Below are 20,467 nucleotides of genomic sequence, written 5' to 3'. Positions count from 1 at the left end.
CAGGCAGACACATCTGGGTTTGTCTTCTAAGGTCCTGCCTCCATATAATGTGCACACACAAACTTCCTGCAAAATGGGTCCATTATTTTGCTGCTCAGATGGGGACTTTTCAGGCTAGATTTCTGGATCTACATGTTAATTATGAACTGAAAAGTTAGGAAGAGTGCACAGCAGTTGGGTTTGTGTTTGGATATTTAAGTCAGCTTAAATAAAGCAGTTCCTAGTATTGTCTCCCTCCTTTCAGCACGTCTGGCAGCGAAGAGCTGAGTGTTGTGCTCCTGTTATGGCAAAGGCATGTAGTAACAGCCCTTGGGAAACCATCAGAGTCAATATTGTCACTGACTGTTCCTAGGATGGGGAAGTCTCCTTCTGTCTGAGTGGCACAAGGCTGCCACATGTTATCAGTAAGCATGTAATAGAGGTCTACTATACAAGCATCTTTCTGTAGCTTGGAAAATGTGACTTGGAACTAAATGGAGGTGGACTGTCCACGTGAAAAATCTGGACACAGCGTTTAACCGATCTGAAGTGCTCAGGGTGTTTGTTCATGGTTGCAGTTTGCAGCAGGATCCTTCAAAGATCCTGAATAAAACATTGCAACAAATAGACACTTGCCAATATTAAAACAACAAAAATACCAAATGGTCTATCCTGTTTTCTGAGATTACAGAAATTATATTTCTAATTATGTAGTAGGCAACTTCTGAATTTAGCTTTCAGTGGCTACAGCAGAAATGTTGAGTGCCCTCTGTTCTGACCCATTCTTTCACCCACTCATCAACTTAGCTGTGAAAAATTGCCAAAGGCTTGTGTTGAACTTTTTCTCAAATTCAGTTATTTGAAAGGCAGAAGCATAAAAGAGTTTGCAGGAACCTGGAATGCTCTCAGTTGGGATGTGCCTCTCCTAGAACCACACCCTGAGATGTCAAGGCAACCTGAGAAGCCACATGCATGTGTTTCAGGGCAGCCTGGTGGTGTAAAATGTCTGAGGCTGGGGGGTTATGACCCACTCTGTCTGATGGTGGCTGTGCTAGCTGTCTATACTGAACAAGCATAGAGCAGTCCATGACTTCTGAGAGGACTGCAGCAAGCCTTCTTGCTTCTTGCTGGTGTCTTACTGATACCCTAGGATAAGGAAAATGAAAGAGTAAATGAGAAGCCTAAATGAGAAGTCTAAATAAAGCACCAGTGAAGTGATTATTTTGGCCTCTGGGCAGGTGATAGTAGATCCTTTCTGTAGAGAAAGAATGGTGATGTGATGTGAAAGGAAAAGGAGAATCTTGTTCTGTAAAATCTTGTCCTCCAGCTGAACCTGGAGGATGTGATCAGCTGCCAAATCTGCCAGAAGCTGCATGTGTATCTGACTAGTTAACTCCCACAGGCCTTACATATTTCCTACAAATCAAACAGTTCTCTAACCAGATGCCTTTTTTTTACTTTCCCTTTTGATTTTATTATCATCTGTCGTGTTTTTTCATTGCTTGATAGGTATCTTTGTTGGTTTGATTTTTTTCTTGCTTTCTAGCATGTTTGCATTTGTTACCTTCCTTAATTTTTTTGGCATATGCCTTGGTTAAATTACATTCTATGTCTGACATTCCAGGCTGTTTGTGCATAGTTGCATGATCTGGTTCATCTTTCTGCATGCTCCTCTATCTCTTTATTCACTTTGTGTGGTCCTCAATGTTTGCAGCTCTATCAGCCACTATTTCAAATGTCAAGCTCAGTTCATGAGCTCAGTTTTACAGAACTTTTTTCTTTTGATATTTACTCTGCTAATTCTTGGGCACAGTTTGAGAAAAAACCCAGTTGTCCTTTTACTTTATCAGGTATCTGGTTTACTGTACTGTTACTGCACTTCTTTCATTGCTGTTAAAGTAGTAATTACTTTATTCACATTTTAGTCGCATAATGAACTTGAACTCCTGTATAAATACATACATATGCACACTAATCTAGCTGTCCAACCCATTTACTTTACCCATGTTTTTCTAGGAAGGGCCTTTTTGGCAGACTCAAAGCCCTTGAGATTTTCATAAGGAAGTGGAAGAGCTCAGTGCCTGTGTTCAGAATCAGCACACTATGACAATATCTCACAAAATTGGAGACTGGTTGCACTTCAGGCATGCTCTGCTTGGAATAATCTGGCCAGTCCCAACTGTTCCATAATGTCTGCTATATTTTAAAGCTGCCTCTTACTCCATACTTACATTAGCACTGCTGCTGTATTTCCTCTAGGAGGAACATAAGTTGAATTGTGACCTTTGAACACAACTGTGAGAAAAGAGGAATCATAAATAAAGATTTGTTAAAAAGTGTTCTGGTTATTTTCTGTGAGTTTTAGTGAATGCCTTCAAATATGCATAGATAATTTTAGTGTTGCTTTTACTTGTTGCTTTAACTGCTTAAATAAATCTATTTGAAGTAATTTGGTAATGTGTTGCTAGCCTTCTACTGAAAAAGTAATTAGCTGGTGTCATTGTATTTCACTGTTTCCCCTACTCTCTGAACTGAAAACTTTATGTGAGCTGCTGACAGCTTCCTGTAGCTACACTTTCAGCTTAATCTTCTTCTCCCAATTTCTTCATCCTATTTTTACACAGAGTTGGCAGTTTTGCAGTAGTTTCCTAAAAGAAAAAAGAGTAACCCATACTGTATCTGTTATCATTCTGTAGTCTGCTAAGTTTTACTGACCCTTGCTTTCTTTTCTCTTCAGCAATGTGTTCAGAAATTTGACTAAATGTTTAGACATACCAGACTGACTGATAGCTACAAATGTTCTGTGATTATCTGAGAAGATTCTAAAGCTAGAAATTTAAATTTTACACTAACTGGAAAAACCTGACTATATTTTCTGTCTTTTGGACTTTTAACTTCTTGTTGGAATCATCTCTTAATTGTTTATGCTGTCTGTATTTGTATCACAGATCAACAGTTTTTAACAAGGTGCCTCAAACAATCATGGTTATGCATTCACTTTAGTTTAAATGTGCCTAATTTCTAAGTGCTTGATTCTGAACATTATACTGGCTTTGTGTAAGTCAGGAGAACATTCATTAAGTTGAACTGATATTTATCTCTTTAATTAACAATGACTAAATCCAGGCTAAAGCAAAGTAAGTAAAATATTAATGGCACGAGGTGATGTAACAATAAAGTAAATGAGGACCTCAAGAAGCAAAAAAATTACTGCAAGTCTTTGTGAAGAAATTGCGGCCTATATTACATGCTAATAATAGTTTGCATCTCCTCCTAAATTAAAATATTAGCTAGCATCAGTCAGTGTTGACATCTGTCATGATCACACGAGTCAACTGAGATAATGTTTTAAATTACATGGGCAATTACAGGGTAGGTCAAATATGTTAAAAGACAGATATATAGACTTACAAATGGAGGGCACTGAAAATGCACAACACACCAGATAAGCCAGCATGTTATCAGCAATGCATCCATTAATAGGTCCTTAACTAGGGCACCATGCCTTAGCTAGCATTGCTGTTGATCAGTCCTCATGTGCTAGAATTATTCTAATTTTCCTAAGGCCTGGGAGCCTCCTGTTCCACAGGCTCTCTATTAGGAACTCAGTCTTACTGGAACAACTGAAGGGAGGTGGTTTTCTGCAAAACAGCAGGTCAGTAAAATGCTGTTTTATAAAGTGATGTAAGAGCAATTCAGCCATATATCAGAGGACTCGGTCCCATGGATGAGCTGTGTATGTTTAAAATGTAGAGCAGCAGTATGGAGTGTAGGTGTCTGAGGTGAGGGAGGCAGACCTTTTAAGGTTCACAAGTTATGTGCTGTATGTGAAGTCCCCTGTGTTTACAACACTCGGACATTATGGAAGCAAGTAGAAGTGAGGAGGTAGCAGTTATTCTGTTCTGTTTAGCTGACCTTTCTTCATGTACTACCAAGGAATTGTTTGGCTTTAATCACCAAAAATGTTCACAGATTCATGATGGTAAAAGAAAAAAAGGAGTTTTTATGCAAGTCACGTATCCTGTGTACGTGAATTCTGCTACCAAAGCTTAAGATTCAGTTCCATAAATTTGGCCCACAGTGTTTCAGCATGTCTTTCTCTTAGTGTCTCACTGCTCATAGATTACTTTGCTCCCAGTGGGTTCCTTCTGTTCATAGTACCTTTAGTTTTGGGTTCTACAAAGAGAGTGGTTATTATAATACAAGTGGTAACAGAGCTGTTTACAATTACAGAAGAAATTGTTTGTGATGGATAATTTCCGTAGCAGAAGTGGCTTCATATTTCAACATTTCTGTTGTTTTACACATGTAAAATAGTAATCTGTGTCTTGAAACTGCTGCTCTTGTGTGTACTTTGTAACTTGTGTTTACCCATCAATAGGCTAAGTAGCAGTGTGGATGCTTACAGGTTCTGTTGATGCCCCCATGTGGATGTCTGGCAGGATCATTCTAGTCTGTAGTTGAAGACATAATTGAGGTTTACTGTTAACTTACTAATAGTTTATTTCTCTGTCATCCATAAATGGATAAAAATGTTTGACTGTGTGGTACACAAGAATTATTTTTGAACTATGCTTTCCATTCTCTGTGAAAGAGTACTTGACTATCCCTTTTTGTATCCAGCATTTGAAACTATTGTTGACATACTGGAAATAGCATCATACTAACCAGTTTGTTTATTTTTGTGGGATTCTTGAGACCCAAGAAAATTTTCACTCCATTATTAATGTCCTAATAATAGCTGTGATATAATGATAGCTATATGATTGATTTGCTAACAGAGGATAACCTAAACCTCATACACTGATTTTTCTGCCACTGTGATCAAATACAATGGCATTGTAATTGAGAGTCCACCTGTACCTCTGAATCACCAAAAATTAGTGTTAAGATGCTGGAACTGTCTGTAGATGTGACAGCTCAGGTACTGTGACCTTGCTAGTGATAACAACAAAGACCTTAGGAGGAGCTGATCTGTGTTGTTGCCTGGCAGAGTAGATCAACTTGCAGGAAGCCCTGCAGTGTAAGAAACATCCTAATGCTGACCTGTATTTTCAGAAGAGATTTCAGAAGGAAATGACAGACATGGTGAGTGTAATGATAGCTTAGGGCCACAGTTGTGCCATGGCAAATGTTTCTCTTGCCATATAAGCACTCACACCTTGTGACTGGGGTGCTCAGGGACCCCAAATTCCAGTTCTCCTTCTAAAGACCCCTTGCATGGACTTTACAATGATGTAGGAAGAAGTTCCCTGCTGGTGGAAGGGCCTCGCACTTGGGACACCTCAATTCCTAGACAAGTATCTCTTTCCACTGTAATTTAAATTTAAGTATCTCTTGCTAATGTAATTTAAAATTACATTGCCAGGGTTAATGGACAAATAGGGCTAGATCTGTGGCTTTCACAGTTACTTTTGAGCATTTAACATAATTTTTGTACCTCTGTTATTCACTGAGATCTTCTAATGCAACTGCACAGTATAGATAACTAAGTACTCTTCAGAGTTAGACTCTTGCATTATTTATGTTTAAAAAATTGGTGCTAGGTCTTTTGACAGTAAACACAGCACGCTACCTTCTGCTCCTTTGAGTTTGTGTGTTTTATAGAACAGGAAGTATTTTCTAGGTCAGGGTGAAAGTGCTGCTCAGACATCTTAGTTGTGGAGCAAATAGATTTGATTTCATATCTAATATGGGTATTACTTAAGCCTTCTGTGAAATACCTACTATTCCATTTTGTTCCTGGTACTATTTGATCTTAGAGTCATTGGACTTGTATGCAGTGGGAAATTACAATTGTTAGAACCTGTGAATTAACTTGATTAACTGAGCATGTAGTGCGTATAAGGACATTTGTTTGGTGTTTGGTCTTGAGAGCTGCTTGCTTACACATAGTAGGTGTGTGTCCAGGCTGGAGATTTTGTCTCTGACTAAATCAAGTAACATATTGCTAGTTAAGCTGGATGATATGGGAGTGTAAAACGGTAGCCAGAGCACCCCAGCGTTGCTGTGCTTTTACCCCCACACCAAATGTCAGTCACTGTCTTATTCAAGATTTTTTGTGTAAGAATTGAAGAACCAACAATCCTAGGGCTTGAAAATGAAGGTATTTCCTAACATTTCTGATCTTGTTTCATGTTTGGTTTTTATTAGGAAACTAAGCTTGTCTGGCATGCTAAACCCTGAAGTGTTTAGTCATGCTTTTCCTTTGCAGTAGACGACAGAGAACAAATCCTTTACTCTGCTTTTGCACATTCAGTCTTTCATAAACATCTAGAGACCTTTATAAAACTTATTTCATGACTTGTGGTTGACAACTGGTCTCTGATCTGCATTGTGTGAACTTGCTTCACAATTTAGATTAGTTCTGTGCATTTTGGATTTCAGTTTTGGGGTTGATAGGCTATAGTATTACCTTAAAATTTTCACTTTCTTCTAAAAGAAGCTCCTTTTTTTTCTTGGTGATGTCTAAAAGATAAAAACAAAAAAAACCCCAAATTAAAATAAATACATAAATATCTGCCTGCTTCTTTTACACATTTTAAATTAGTTTGTGCTTATAAAGTGATTATTTTCAATGAAATGCTTTACTTTCTCTTGATACTGAAAGCGACAGATTGCATGGCATAAAAGCTTTAAAATAGTTTACTATTCTCACCTGTAGACATATATTAAACCAGGATTTCTATGTACTGAATCTGAACGCTAATAATTTGAATGGATGAAAGTATCTAAAATGATTATGAATATTTGGCTAAATAGCCAGTATCTGCTTCCATTTGATTTTCACTAGAAAATGGGTTTAAACAAACTAAAGTGCTAAAATAGTTTGGAAACAGATTTTGTCACTTCAGTCATTAAGGGCAGTTGTCACCTTGCTCAGTTTAGGCTAAAAAAATCCTAGCTTTTTTTTAGTAGAGAAACTCTGACAAACTGGATAATGAAAGAAAATAAAAGCAACAGTAAAACCTTGTTATCCAGTTTTTATTTTTCTGTGTGCATATTCTGAGGATTTTTTTTTCTTCTAGGAAGAAAATTTTAAAATTTTACTAATCAATTGCATTTTAAAGAACTTTTCTTCAAATAGTATAAAGCTACTTGCCATTTTTGTTTCCCCAGTCTTTTTTTAGCTCCTTGTTTTTTGCTGTTAGCCTGTAATAGGTTTTGGAACAAGATGTGATGTATATGTGCATAGGAAGTGGAAATTTTTATGCATAAGTAAAGAAGTTATAGGTGCACACTTCCAAAAACAAGTTACAGCTCTGAATTTACTGATAGTTTAATACAGTGGATACAGAGGTTATGTAAGCATTCCACAAATAAGTACATGCAGTGCCTGAGATCTTGTGTTTCTTTAGTTCATCATCTAGGACTTTAACTAAAATGGTGCAGCTAGAGAGAGACGGACAGCTGGTAATTCAGGACATCACACATGACAATGGTGGGACAAGTGGGTGTATGCTGCGTGAGACAGGTGTTTTGTGACCTGAGAACATGTTTGGTTCACTGTATAATGACTGGGAAGCTGTTCTAGACACAGGAGACCTTGGCAGCCACCTCGTGTTTCGTGAGTTTTACCTTGGTAAAATCCATGACTTCTCTAGACTCACACCTGCTCTGCTGCAGTGTGCCAGTAGACATAGTTGTGGATGGAACAAATTTAAAAGTGAGTTCAACTGGGCCAGGCAAAAGCTGGCAGACCAAATCTAGGCCAAGTCATAGAGCAGCGTCTTGAAAACAAAATATAGAAACTCAGGTTCCTTCTTTCCCTCTTTGATGTGTGTTCTGTGCTTTTGTGAGTAGCTAACGAGCTCTGTGTAATGCTGCCAGTATTGAATGTTGCTGATTTTGCACAGAATTACAATATATGACCACTGAAAGGATCAGGCTGAAGGAGAAATAATAGCAAAGAGGATAAGCAGCTCAGGCATTCATCTTTATGCAGTACTGCTGGGTGTTCACCTTACATTTGACCTTGGCATAATAGTTGGAATAATTAACATATATGGCAGATACTGTAAGTGATGAAGTAATTCAAAAGGGATTTTTTTTGCTGTGATTTAAAGTATGGAGTCACAGCACTCCCCAAATCTGAGTAACAGGCACTCTCTCTTATCCTACAATTATATTTATCAGTATTTTTAAGTCTGCAATTTTTAGTTCAAATTCACTAGTTACTACTTTATTATTATTTCACATTAGTTTAGAGTCAAATAAAAGCCCAGGTGGTTTCAAAAAAAAAGGAGTTTCATATTAATAAAGTGTGAAGAAAGATGTTTGCAGACTGCAGCAAGTTCAGCATGGAGCTCCAGGGAGGCCAGGACTTTAAGCTGTCTTCTGAGAACAGACTGAGCTGAGAGGCTGAATCCTTCTTCAGGGATTCAGCCCTGAGGAAGAGGAGGCTCTGGGAGGACAAACCCCCAGTACCTACAGAGGGATGATCAAGAAGCCAGAACCAAGCAGATGGTCTTAGGACATGAGACAATGACATGCACAAGAGGTGCAAACTGGTTAAAGGAAGGAACTTTCTCCCCCTGAAGGAGAGAAAAAGATTTCTAAAGGAAACAGAGGGTTGTATTACTGCCAACAGAAATGGAATCTTTGTGATGACTTGAGTATTGATCAGTTGTGTCTCTGTAAGAAAGGTCTGGTCCCTGTCCATTTGAGAGAATTACTTAATATTAATTAAGTATAACTTTGTTAGACTTGTTTGGTACTTTGGTATGAGTTTCATTTCCCCCCCCCTCCAAATTACAGCAAAGGGTCAAGGCTTTCTTATTGTAATTGCTGTGATTTGGTATAATTTTATAACTTCTCCACTGAGTTGTTATGAAGACACAGTGTAAGAGCTTGAGGAAAGCTAGGTTAGGAAGTCAGGTTACTCACAGGCATACTTGTACTTCCTTGCTGTGCTTTAGTTCAAGGCAGTGGACTGTCATAATGATCTTGATTAAATGTGCCATGATCCAGGTTTACTAATGAAATAGAATGAATTTGAGTGCAAATAGGTATTTGATATATCCACTGTGGATTCAGTGTGTCTCCTTCAAATACCTGCCACATTTGAAATTTGCATCCGAGTCGCTTTGATAGAAAGGAACTGTGACCCTTTGTACAATGCAAAGGTACCCTTTGTGTGTGCTTCAAAATGACACAGTATAGTTATAAAAATATGTATAAAAATGAGATCTTGTAACTCTCATTAAAGCCTGGACTTGTTTTTTAAAAGTTCATTTTCCCTTCTTTGTTTGAGTTCCCAAATTTGTATAGTAGGACAGTGAAAAAGTTCTGATGTGCCATGGCTAGTTGTCTTTCACAGATTCTGCAGAGGTAACTGCTGGGCCCCTGTCATCTTGCTTCAACCAGTTAAGTGCAGATTTGAAAACCACTGCCAGATCTAGATTTTTAAAATAACTGGAGCACTGTCAGACTCCAGATTTCCCAACAGATGTGTTCTTAATAGCAAGCTCCTTTTTTTTCAGTTATGATTGCAAAGATTTGACTGCTTAACATGGTACTATTGTAAAGCAGATACAGACTGTTGGATACAGTTGCATGGTCTACCAACACCTGGGGAACCTTCTCTTTCAGTGTCTGCAGTGGACTTTCTGCTTACTGCTGCCACTTGGACACCCTGGTACTCTTGTCTTGCCTGTGGGCAGCTTGCCTTTCCTTTTTTGTGCTGTGAAACTGCTTGCACAATTTGGACTGATTGGCAACCAGGGGGTTAAAAGGGTGTGATTAGTCCCTAAGGCTTATCCCTTTACAGCCTAGAAGAAACACCATTAAAGGGAATTTGAACCCAAATGAGTCAGATTCACCTGGAGATTCCAAAGCTTTAATGTTTTAAATGTCACATCCTTGGCTTTTGCTAGCATGACTTTGAAATACCAGCTGAAGTTATGAAGATTTTCAGTGCCACATTCCATGTGCTTTCTTCTCAGCTATCATCAATTAAAGTGAAATTAAAAAACAAAGCAAGCAAAAACTGTATTTTGCATTCATGATTATGGGGTATTTTAATCTGTTCAGCCAGGCCATGTTTTGATGAATGGATAGGAGAAGGGAGAATCATTGTAAGGCGGTCCTGTTGGAGGGGCTGCTTATTAAGCTCTGCTAAATAAAAAATTGGTGCTAAATAAAATCGTTATTTGAGATGGTTTTCTCTGCTTCTTGTGGAACTACTCTCTGTTTGGCTATTGCTGTATAGTCTCTACCAGAATGATTAGTCCCTTTGGGCCTATAAAGTTGGATATTTTTACCCTTGGAATAGGACAGATTGTACCAGATGACTACTTCTATGCAGAGATAGCATTGATATGTATACATTGTTCATCAAGAGGAAGCATAGATGTGTTAAATACAGCTTAATATTAATTTGTTTACTCAGTTGCATCTTCTCTTACGATTTTGTCATTTGCATTCTTGATTATGAGAAACATTTTATAAGTTAACAGTCTGTCACCTCCGTAATTTCTGGGATTCTAGGCTTATCAAATGTGAAAGAAACTTTCCCTGATATTAAAATTTGTGTTCTTGTTAAAATTCAAAATTTAGTAACTTAAATTATAACAAATCAAATACTGCTGGAAAATAAATTTCCGAATAAGCTGAAATAATCAGATAGGAAATACTACAGTAATAAAAAATCAGATTCTGATTTCACACACTACTTCTTACTGCAATAATGATTAATTTTTTTGCTGACACACAAGAATTGAACTTTTCAGAAAGCTTTACATCAAGGAAATAACATGTACAGTTCTGATAATTTCACATAATTCTCAGTCATTTTTCAAAGAATAAATGAGAGAAAAAAAAGTTTGCTTTCCATCTTTGCTGGGAAGAATTTAAAATTAAGTGAAATATCTTCGTATAATTCAAATTATTTTGCACATATTCAAAAGACTAAGTTGTAGGTAGAAGTAAGAACTTAGATAATACCAAAATAGTTGAACAAATTAGATACGGCATTAGTTTTCAGGCATTTAAAGTAGAAGCCTCAAGCTTTTAAGCTTGCTGCAAGTTGAGAATTGATAATAGTTACTGAGAGATTAATTAGATTTTTAATAGTTAGTCTGATGCCTTGTGAAGGCTGACCTAGAACAGAGACTAAATGGAGCTAAATAATAAAGTAGGTGTTTATTAAGAGTAGGTATTTATTAAGCACAACCCAAAATGGCCACAAAATAGATGACAGGTCATGGGATCCCACACTTTTATAAGTTCTGTTCCATTAGCATATTGGAGGTAATTGTCCAATTGCAGTTTTAGCCCATGAAGTCCCATCCTTCTTATTTTCTATCTTCAGTCCACCATTGTTTATGCTCTTGAGCCTGAGATCTGGATCAGTTGCCTTTGGGTCCCCAGCTAGAGAAGGAGATGTTTTGTCTACCTACTCTGTGAAGAGAGCTTACTATCCCTTAATACGAAGCCTAGGCTTAAGACGCTAATGTTGTCATCTTATTGCAGGGGTTCCACACTGTTGTCTCCTTATCACAAAGGTTTCATACCTTCTTGGTGTTTCTCATGGGCAGCTCCTCAGAGCACTGACTCCTTCTTCTTCACAAAACAGCCAAGTGACTCCAGTTCCCTTTTCAACCAGCCACCCCACTCTTTTATAGCACTCTTCTTCTCATTGGTTGCAGCTGTGGCCTGGTGAAGTCAGGCCTGTTCCTAATTTTTGATAATTGGCCCAGCTGCAACTCCTTAGGGGTAAGATTGCTTTCTGCACTGTGTTTATTTTCTTATATTTTATCCCCCTACACACTAAAGCAGAATAGAATCTGAAAACTATAAAAGCTAAAACCTGAGGCATCAAGGCCATCTCTGAAAAAAAAGTTACTTGGCAGCAGTACAGTTGCGCGGTGAAGCTAGTCAGTAGGCAGGAAAGATGGGTATTACGGTGGTGGCCTCTTAGATCACAGAAAGAAAAAAAATAGTAGTGGAATGAGACGTTAGTTGGAGCTACTAGAACATCCTATGAAACCTATTCCTTCCAGTTGCTCTGTGCTCTGCAGCCACCAAAGGGACTGAGCAGAACACTACCTGTGCTCCTGCCCTGTCAACTACTTGACGCAGTGCCCTAAAGTCCCTTTCAATTGCCCTGACACTCCTTTTTCCATCTCATCACTGCCAGCCTGGAGTATCAGCAGAGGGCAATAATCAGAGGGCTGAGTCAGCACAGGGAGTCTCTCAGTGATATCCTGTACCTGGGTCCCAGGGAGGCAGCAGACTTCCCTGTGGGATATGGGACCCTCTGTTCCCTCAGGAGGGAATCACCCACTACAACTACCATTCTTTTCTTTTTGATGTCAGAGGTGCTGGTCCTTCTGACAGACAGAGTGTAATTGGGAGGCTCCCTGGGCAGATAATTTTCTTCTGGGTCCTCTGGCTGACCCTCTAGATCCGGGGTCTCGTACCTGTTCCGAAGTGGCGCCTGGGTAGGGGATGGGGGTCTGGAGGAATTTTTATTCCTCCCCAAATAGGGACCCCTTTCCACTCCCCTTCATCCACCAGGTGTCCTATTGCCTGACAGTGGGAGGCATGGGAGTCATCTGACTCCTGGTGAGCCTCCCTCAAGGATGGAAAGGTGGAACTCCACCAATCTATTTCTATTTTAAGCAGCATTTAATGAGCAGCACTCATATTGTGCCTGGTATGTGACAAAATGAAACAGATTTGCAGAATAAATCATATGTATCTACAACATCTAGTATAAATACAGTATTTTCTAAAATATGGTTTTCTTATTAATACACACTTCATTGTAATTGGTTTGGTAAAGCTGCTAGGATGAAGTGAAACCATCTCATACCAATATGTATTTTAACACTATTGATTTTATCAGCTGCAGAAATTAGCAAAATTGGCTTATTATAAATTATTATTTACAAACTTGATTGTGATTTTTTCTGTGAAAAAAAGTACAATAATATTGATGTAAACTCAAGAAATAGGAAAGAGACTCTTTCTATGTACAAAATAAGCTTGTATCTTTTGGCAGCCAGACTTTTTTCTCCCCTGAGCCAAATTTCTGATGCAGTTAAAAGGAAGAGAGGAATATGTTCCCCTGAAATCACAGAATCATAGAATAGTTTGGAACCCAGCTGTGTGCCTTGAGAGATCTTGCTTTCTTTCTCACTTTCAGAAATCTCAATTTCTGTCCTTCAAGTAATAGATAATAATGAATTTGAGATATGGCTTTCCAGTTTCTGCAAAATTTGCAAATAAGAACTTTCTACAGAAAGATACCCCCAGATGTAATTCTTAAGCATGTTTTTATTTGCTCTGCTTTTTGGAGTTAGAGGGGAGATCTTGCTAGGGGTATGTTTAAAATATTTAGCAAGCAGATATAAGCTTATTCTGTTCACCCTTGGTGCAATTCAGGTAGCTGTGATGAGCAGAGAACAGTACATAAAATAACAAATCCTACCAACAGGCACAGTGTGAATTTAGCACTAAACTGCTATACCTGTTCCCTTCCTTGGCAGCCCTGAGAAGGAGCAGAGCGGGTTCGTGTGTGCCTGTAAAATACCACATGAATATGGAAACTCCTTGTTCACCACAAAGGTCTGGCAATTGTAAAAGATTAATGGAACAAATTAGATTAGAGCCAAATGATTTTACATTTCAGTAAAGAAGTTCTGTAATTATCTTAAGTTATTTAATAGAGAAAACAAATTATATTTAATTGAGTCATAACAAAATATAACATCTTTTGTAATGATTAAGTCCTGTTTATTTCTGTCCAGACATTCAAAACATTGTTTTACAGAATAATGAACTATTGCTTTGGCTGAAACCCATAAACATGTAAGCACATGGGAAAGTTTGAAAGACTATCAATGTCAAATAACTTTCTTTGGGGTATTTAAACATTTTTATCTTAAAAAAAATTAATGAAGCATTCAAGACATTAATTTGCACTGAAGTATGGAAATTGTCCAGGTAGTATCAAAAAGGAAATTAATTACAAAGTCTGAAAATTCCCAGAGAGATTATGAACATGAAACCTGAGAGTACAAGTGAAATTTCTGAGATTTTTGGAATAACGTTATGATTTCTCTTGCAAAAATTCAGAAAATGCAGCATACTTATCAGCCTAGACCTTTTCAAGTCTTTTCTTCGTAAAGGAAAGGTTTCCCAGAAAGAGAGGAAGCCCTCTGTCCTTTAATAGTGAGGGTGCAAGGCAGGAGTTCAGGGTTGTTAGTCTTTCTGTCATATGAATTGCTGTTTTCAATTTCCTTCCACTTAGTCACCTATTCCAAATGCCTAATTAATTTCCTAATCCAGTTCATATTTGGTGGGTTGGGCTGATTGCTGCTTGTAGATGTGCTTATGTGACACCTGCTTGCAGTGCTGGAAATCTGTGATAGTGTCATATAACAGAGTCTGTCTGCTTCTCCTAACACAAGAGATCTAATGTTTTTTGGGTTTTCTTACCAGAGGTGCACTGCTAAAATTTAAAACAAAATGAGTTTGAGGGATCTGATGAGAATCACTGCCTGTAAATTGCAAGCAGTCACCGATTTGCTTTACCTCTGCTTTTCAGCACCTCTCTTTGTTCACTCAGTCCCACTTTGGTTTTGCTTCTTAAACCGCCCCCAGCTTTAACACAGAGCCTTTTCCTCTGCAACAGGCTGTCAGCCTTTCTTTATCTCTGAGCATAATAACACTACCTAAGAGGACGTAATTTTTTCATACCTAACTTATAGTACCTTAATTTTACTCTAATGTCATCTCTCATTAATTCGAATACTAGTTAATTAAGCACAGAAATGATTTTTAAATCAAAATGCCTTGTAAAATAGAATTATCCTGAACTATGTTGTTTCATTTGTTACTTTTTTGCTCATAAAAAACGGTCAAATATGACTTTCTCTTTAAACCCTTGCTGGTTAATACTTCTTATGTAACAGGCAACCAGGTACCAAAGTCTAAAATGAAATAAAATCTCCTCTTAAAACTAAGAAAATTTGGAATTATTAATTTGAAATTTATGAAAGTTTCTTGTCTGATAAAACTTAACGAAGGTTTTTGACCTATAGTCCAAGAGGAACAAACAAAGGGGGAAAAATATCTAGATATGTGAGGATCAGCATTATTAAGAAAGGCAAAAATGGTTCTTCAGCTGAGAATCTGAATAGACTTGATAAGAGCTTATTTAAAGGCTGTAATAAATATGTATGAATATATGCTGAAATCTATCAGGAAAGATTTCTTGAAGGGGAAATGTAGAATGAACTGTAGTCACAGACATTATGTCTCAGAAGTTTTAAAAATAACTAGTAGCTAAAGTGCTGAAATTATCAACAAGGTAATAATATATTATTGACTTTGCTGCAGACCAGTCCAGAGATAAATTACCTGGTAAGACTTCTGGATATTTTATCTTTATTCCTGATATATCACCACTAAGAGCACTAGCTTTACTGTCTGTATCACTGATGGAAGCTTTATTATCTATATTTACAGTGAAAAAGGACGTTGGGAAAATAATTTTTTTTGTGATACCATGTGAATCTCGAAACTGTGACTATGCCACAACTGGAGCTATAGTAGTAGCTTTTTATAGTCAGGAGTGTTTTAATGATCAATAAATATTTTCATATTAACAACAAACTATTTAGTTTTGTAGAGACAGCCTTTGCTAAAGACAGCCTCAACATTTCTGCTTCTTTTTTTCTCCAGGGCACAATACAGAACTATGATAGCAACTGGAGGAGTCATAACAGGACTGGCTGCCTTAAAAAGGCAAGACTCTGCCAGATCTCAGCAACATGTAAATCTTGCTGGAGTACCAGTTCCTGAGGAGAAGAAACCAGTTCGGCGGCGGCCCAGGACAGATGTAGTAATTGTCAGGGGCAAAATCCGTCTCTATTCTCCATCGGGATTCTTTCTTGTTTTGGGAGTGCTTATCGCATTCTTTGGAATTGCAATGGCCATCCTTGGATACTGGCCCCAGAAGGAGCAGCTGTTAGGCTCTGAAGATAATCCATCTGTAAATGAAACCCGGACCCCAAGAAGCCAAGGAAGCATTTTGCTTCGCTTCTTTGAACAGCACGTGCACTCGGATAAGATGAAAATGCTGGGACCTTTCACTATGGGCATTGGAATCTTCATTTTTATCTGTGCAAATGCCATTCTCCATGAAAACCGTGACAAGGAAACAAAAATTATACACATGAGAGACATATACTCCACTGTAATAGACATCCACACCCTGAGGATCAGGGAACAAAAGCAGCTGAGTGGTGCCTTCACTGGCTTGTTGGGGGAAGCAGAACTCCGGCACAGCGGGAGCTCCTGTGCATCACGGCTGGCTGCGAACACGGTTGCGCCTTTCTCTGGCTTCAAGAGCAATCTTAGAATGGATAGTTCTGCTGAAGAAGATGAGATTACCCTAAATGAAGATAGGACCACTAGTAGCCTCCTGCCACCTCTGCTGGCTGAGCAATCTGGTTCAGTCTTTGGACTTTACCCTCATTCCAGCAAGGCTTCAGATGACAAAAACACTAACTCAATAAAGTGTGAAACAAAATCCATTGTATCTTCTTCCATTAGTGCTTTCACACTGCCAGTAATTAAACTGAATAACTGTGTTATAGATGAACCCAGTATAGACAACATAACTGAGGACTCAGAGATCACCAGGAGTCAGTCTAGAAATCTGTCAATGGATTCTCTTGCAATTCCACTAACTGATACCAATGAATCCTACAGACCAGCTGCTTCCATGCTGCCACGACACAATTCATTTGTGGACACTCCATCTGATCCCTTCAAATCTTCTATGACTCTTGGACCAAGCACAGGAAAGCTTTTATCTCCTGGTGCTGCCAGGAAGCAGTTTGGTTCCAACACATCTTTGCATCTTCTGTCTTCACATTCTAAGTCCCTGGATTTGGACAGGGGTCCATCTACGCTCACTGTCCAAGCTGAACAAAGGAAACACCCCAGCTGGCCCAGACTGGATCGGAGCAACAGTAAAGGATATATGAAACTAGAAAACAAGGAGGACCCAATGGATAGGTTACTTGTGCCACAAGCAGCAGTCAAGAAAGACTTCACTAATAAGGAAAAGCTTCTTATGATATCAAGATCTCATAATAATTTGAGTTTTGAACATGATGAGTTTTTGAGTAACAACCTGAAGCGAGGAACTTCTGAAACAAGATTTTAATATTTAAATTGCAATTTAGAAGATATCATATGGTATTTTTTAAAAAAGCATTTTGACAAGTGTTTCCTTTTCAGTGAGACTGTACAAGCCTGTTCTTAACCAAATGCTTAATAGCCCATTAAAATTGGCTTGTGCGAACAGAGATCTTCATCATAGTAAAACCAAGGGTTTCTGTCTCAGTAACATTCGGCTGCAATACTGTACATTGTCATTGCTTGGACAGTTTTCTTACGACTGATTCCAATTATTCCCAAGTCACTATCTCTTTTGTTCTATATACGCATGTTACTTTTCACCGAAAGAGACTGCATTAGGAAAAAAAGCTCAATTTGCCTGTAAGTTCTCTTGATTTAAAGACTGCAAGAGACTGAAAGCAATGGTCTTGTGGTCTAGAATGGGAAGTGAACAGGAGCACATACTGGAATTGTGAAATCCAGAGCTTTATTCCTAGGTGTTGTCTTTCACTTGCAGTACATCTCAGAAACTGCAGTCTTGCCATTGTCATAGTGAGAAACTTGTTTACATACTGGGGTGGGTGGATAGAAAAGAGTGGATATAATAAAACCATTTTTGTGAATTCACTGTAATTGATCAAGTGAATACCAGTGTTGTGAATTATTAACTATGCTTTGTACAATAATCTTTCTACATCCATTGTAATTTAATCCTGTAATTTTGGAAAAGCATACATAAAGTAAGAAATCTGAATTTTTTTCTGGGATTTAGTCTTTAAACCACTTTGATTGGCAGCAGTTTTAAAATCAAAATAGAAAGATTCAATTAAAATCTTAGGAAAATGATGAATGCCAACAGGATTTTAGAAACATGGTGTATAATAAGATGATATTGTAACTTGCATCTGAAGGCAATAATGGAGAATGAATATATTGCCTCTCATTACAATAACAAGATGCTAAGTAACTAGATCTCTATGTTCAAGATACTGATACAAAGCATACAGTTCAATACCTATACTAACATAGTATGAAAGCCCCTTGCCTAAATTTTTATTTATATATTTCACATAATTATTGGTATTATGGTTTACTGAAGGCTTAGCTGTGTCAATTTGCATGACAAGATTTTGCAAAAGGAATTGACATTTTAAACAATGTTTTTCTCAGCAAAGCAAGCTTCACAGTTGACAGTTGTAGGCTATTGCTAAAGAAAAGGAGAATTGGAATGCGTGTATCAGAAGGTTTTCATGTATTTCATTGCTGTTTAGGCCATGATTCTGCCATTACAGCCACGTTAGAGAATGTCCCTTCAAAGCTGCAAGGCTCACCCAACAGGGTGTTGGTCTTAATTGGCCGGATTTGATATATTCACTTACCCTAAGTACTCAGGAACTATTTTTAATGGCTTTTCCCAAAAAAGAATCAAGCTTGTTAAAATGTTGTAATTTCTCAATTACTTAGATTATGAAAGATCAAGGATAAACTACCTTCTCTCTTTTTTTTTTTAATGAAATATTCAGCTCCGTATTTCAACTGTGCAATGTTTATGTATCAGGAGCATTACTTGCTCGATGAGTTGAGGCATAGTGTTAACTGTTAGAACCTCAAACCTATATATTGTAACAGAGTTGGCTAAATATTTTGCTATGAAGCTTTTAATAACTCACTGGTTTGTGTTCTTAAGACATTTGCTATTTTTTGCAATAAAATGTCTCTCTACACATGTCTGTTGTAAGACCTGTTTTTTCCTCCATGATCTCTAATCTTACATACCAAAGTATAATTGGGTATCATGACACTGTACACAACATTGGCCTAAATTACTAGCCTGCCGCAAGATATTTCTTCCTGAGTAATTGATTTCAGTTACATGTCTACACATGGAAAGGCTGAACGCTTTTTTACTGATGAAATGTGAAATGTATTTAAAGTGGTTTTGCTATGAGAAACTTTGTATAGAAAGAACATCATGCTCTTTTTAGTTTGGCAGTAAGTATTATTTTAAAAATGGAAAACACTATTAAAGATTTGAATGATGTATGCTTTTTATTTCCTTAAGAGCTACATTAAATCACAGCTTAAAAAACTTTCACATACTATCATATGTGGGAATGGTAGTTCCTTTGTAAGTATAGCAGGGGATGAACTTTTAATTTTAACACAGATAGTAGGTACTGAAAAATGTACTCACTTGGGAAAAATTTACCAAGGTAAAGCTATCAAAATAGCTTTCTTTCATAAACTTCATGCCTTACAGACCTACTACAAAAATGTTCCCGTATTAACATAAAATGAAGTATTTCATTCAGATAATCACAGGACTGTTGGAGTTGAAAGTGACTTGTGGAGAGGTCATCTTGTCCACCCCCCTTCCTGTTCAAGCAGAGCTGTTTCACAATGTAGAGCTGGTTGCCCAGAACTATGTCAAGATGATTTTTGCATAATCCCAAGGAGAGTGGCCTCACCACCTCCCTTTGTGACCTGTGCCAGTGCTTGGTCACCCTTATAGCAAAAGAGATTTCCTAATGGTCATAGGCACCCTCTTGCATTTCACTTTGTGCCCATTGTCCCTTGTCCTGACTCTTGCCAGAACTTGGCTGCTTCTTTTTTGTACCTCCTTTAGGTATTTGTACAAGATCCTCTGGAGCCCTCTCTAGGCTGAGCAGTCCCTGCTGGTTCAGCCATTCCCTATAGGTCCCTTCATCATCTTTGTGGCCCGTCACACAATCAGCTCCAGTATGTCCATGTCTTTTTTTGTTCTGAGGAGACTAGAACTGGACCCAACACTCCAGATATGGCCTCACCAGTGCTGTGTTGAGGGAAAGGCTCAGCTCCCTTCAGGGTTCATGTAGGACACTACATAGTTCCATATTCCTTAGGTAGTTCCAGCCTGAGCTCAGGTTGGGAAAATTTGTAAAAGTTCAAAAGTCCTGAATATAGTCAGACATCAGAAACTGAAGTAGGGCAAAGATGTCTGGACCCTTTGCAATACACGGAGGTATACAGGAACCTTACAGTGGCCAAAATGGGAGCCATGTGCTGTTGGCAAGTAAGGAACTGATAAAGACAAAAGCATGTGTTAAATTGTATCTTTAGTCTATAAATATCCTATTCAGTTTCTGACACTGTTCACAGACTTTTAAAAATACGATTTCCATTATTGATGTGTAGCCCCACAATGAGTTTCTCAGATACATTGCGGTGTGAAAAGCCAAAGTCAGGGCAGTTTTGTCATCAGAGGAAATAATTGTGGAGCTACACCACAAACTTTTTCCTAGAATAAGATAAATCTTTCATCTATTCAGATGACCTGTTATGGTTCTGCATCCTTTATATGTAGTAACTC

At 38.0% G+C, this 20,467-nt stretch overlaps 1 protein-coding gene across 3 annotated transcripts in view; it reads left to right on the top strand.

The window, feature by feature from the left end:
* Positions 1 to 18,844, top strand: part of TMEM200A (transmembrane protein 200A) — a 52,754-nt gene extending 33,910 nt beyond the window's left edge. For all 3 annotated transcript variants that reach the window (XM_071436599.1, XM_071436618.1, XM_071436608.1), the window contains one exon: positions 15,673 to 18,844. In XM_071436599.1, the coding sequence (XP_071292700.1) occupies positions 15,689 to 17,164 (1,476 nt within the window). In that variant the 5' untranslated portion in view covers positions 15,673 to 15,688 and the 3' untranslated portion in view covers positions 17,165 to 18,844. The remainder of the gene's footprint in view (positions 1 to 15,672) is intronic.
* Positions 18,845 to 20,467: the final 1,623 nt, after the last annotated feature.

This window comes from Agelaius tricolor, unplaced genomic scaffold, assembly GCF_023055355.1.
Source record: "Agelaius tricolor isolate 1412-34295 unplaced genomic scaffold, bAgeTri1.0.p SCAF_1, whole genome shotgun sequence".
NCBI classification, from domain to species: domain Eukaryota; kingdom Metazoa; phylum Chordata; class Aves; order Passeriformes; family Icteridae; genus Agelaius; species Agelaius tricolor.
The sequence above is the reverse complement of the archived record's forward strand: the minus strand, read 5'-3'. Positions and strand labels throughout refer to the sequence as shown.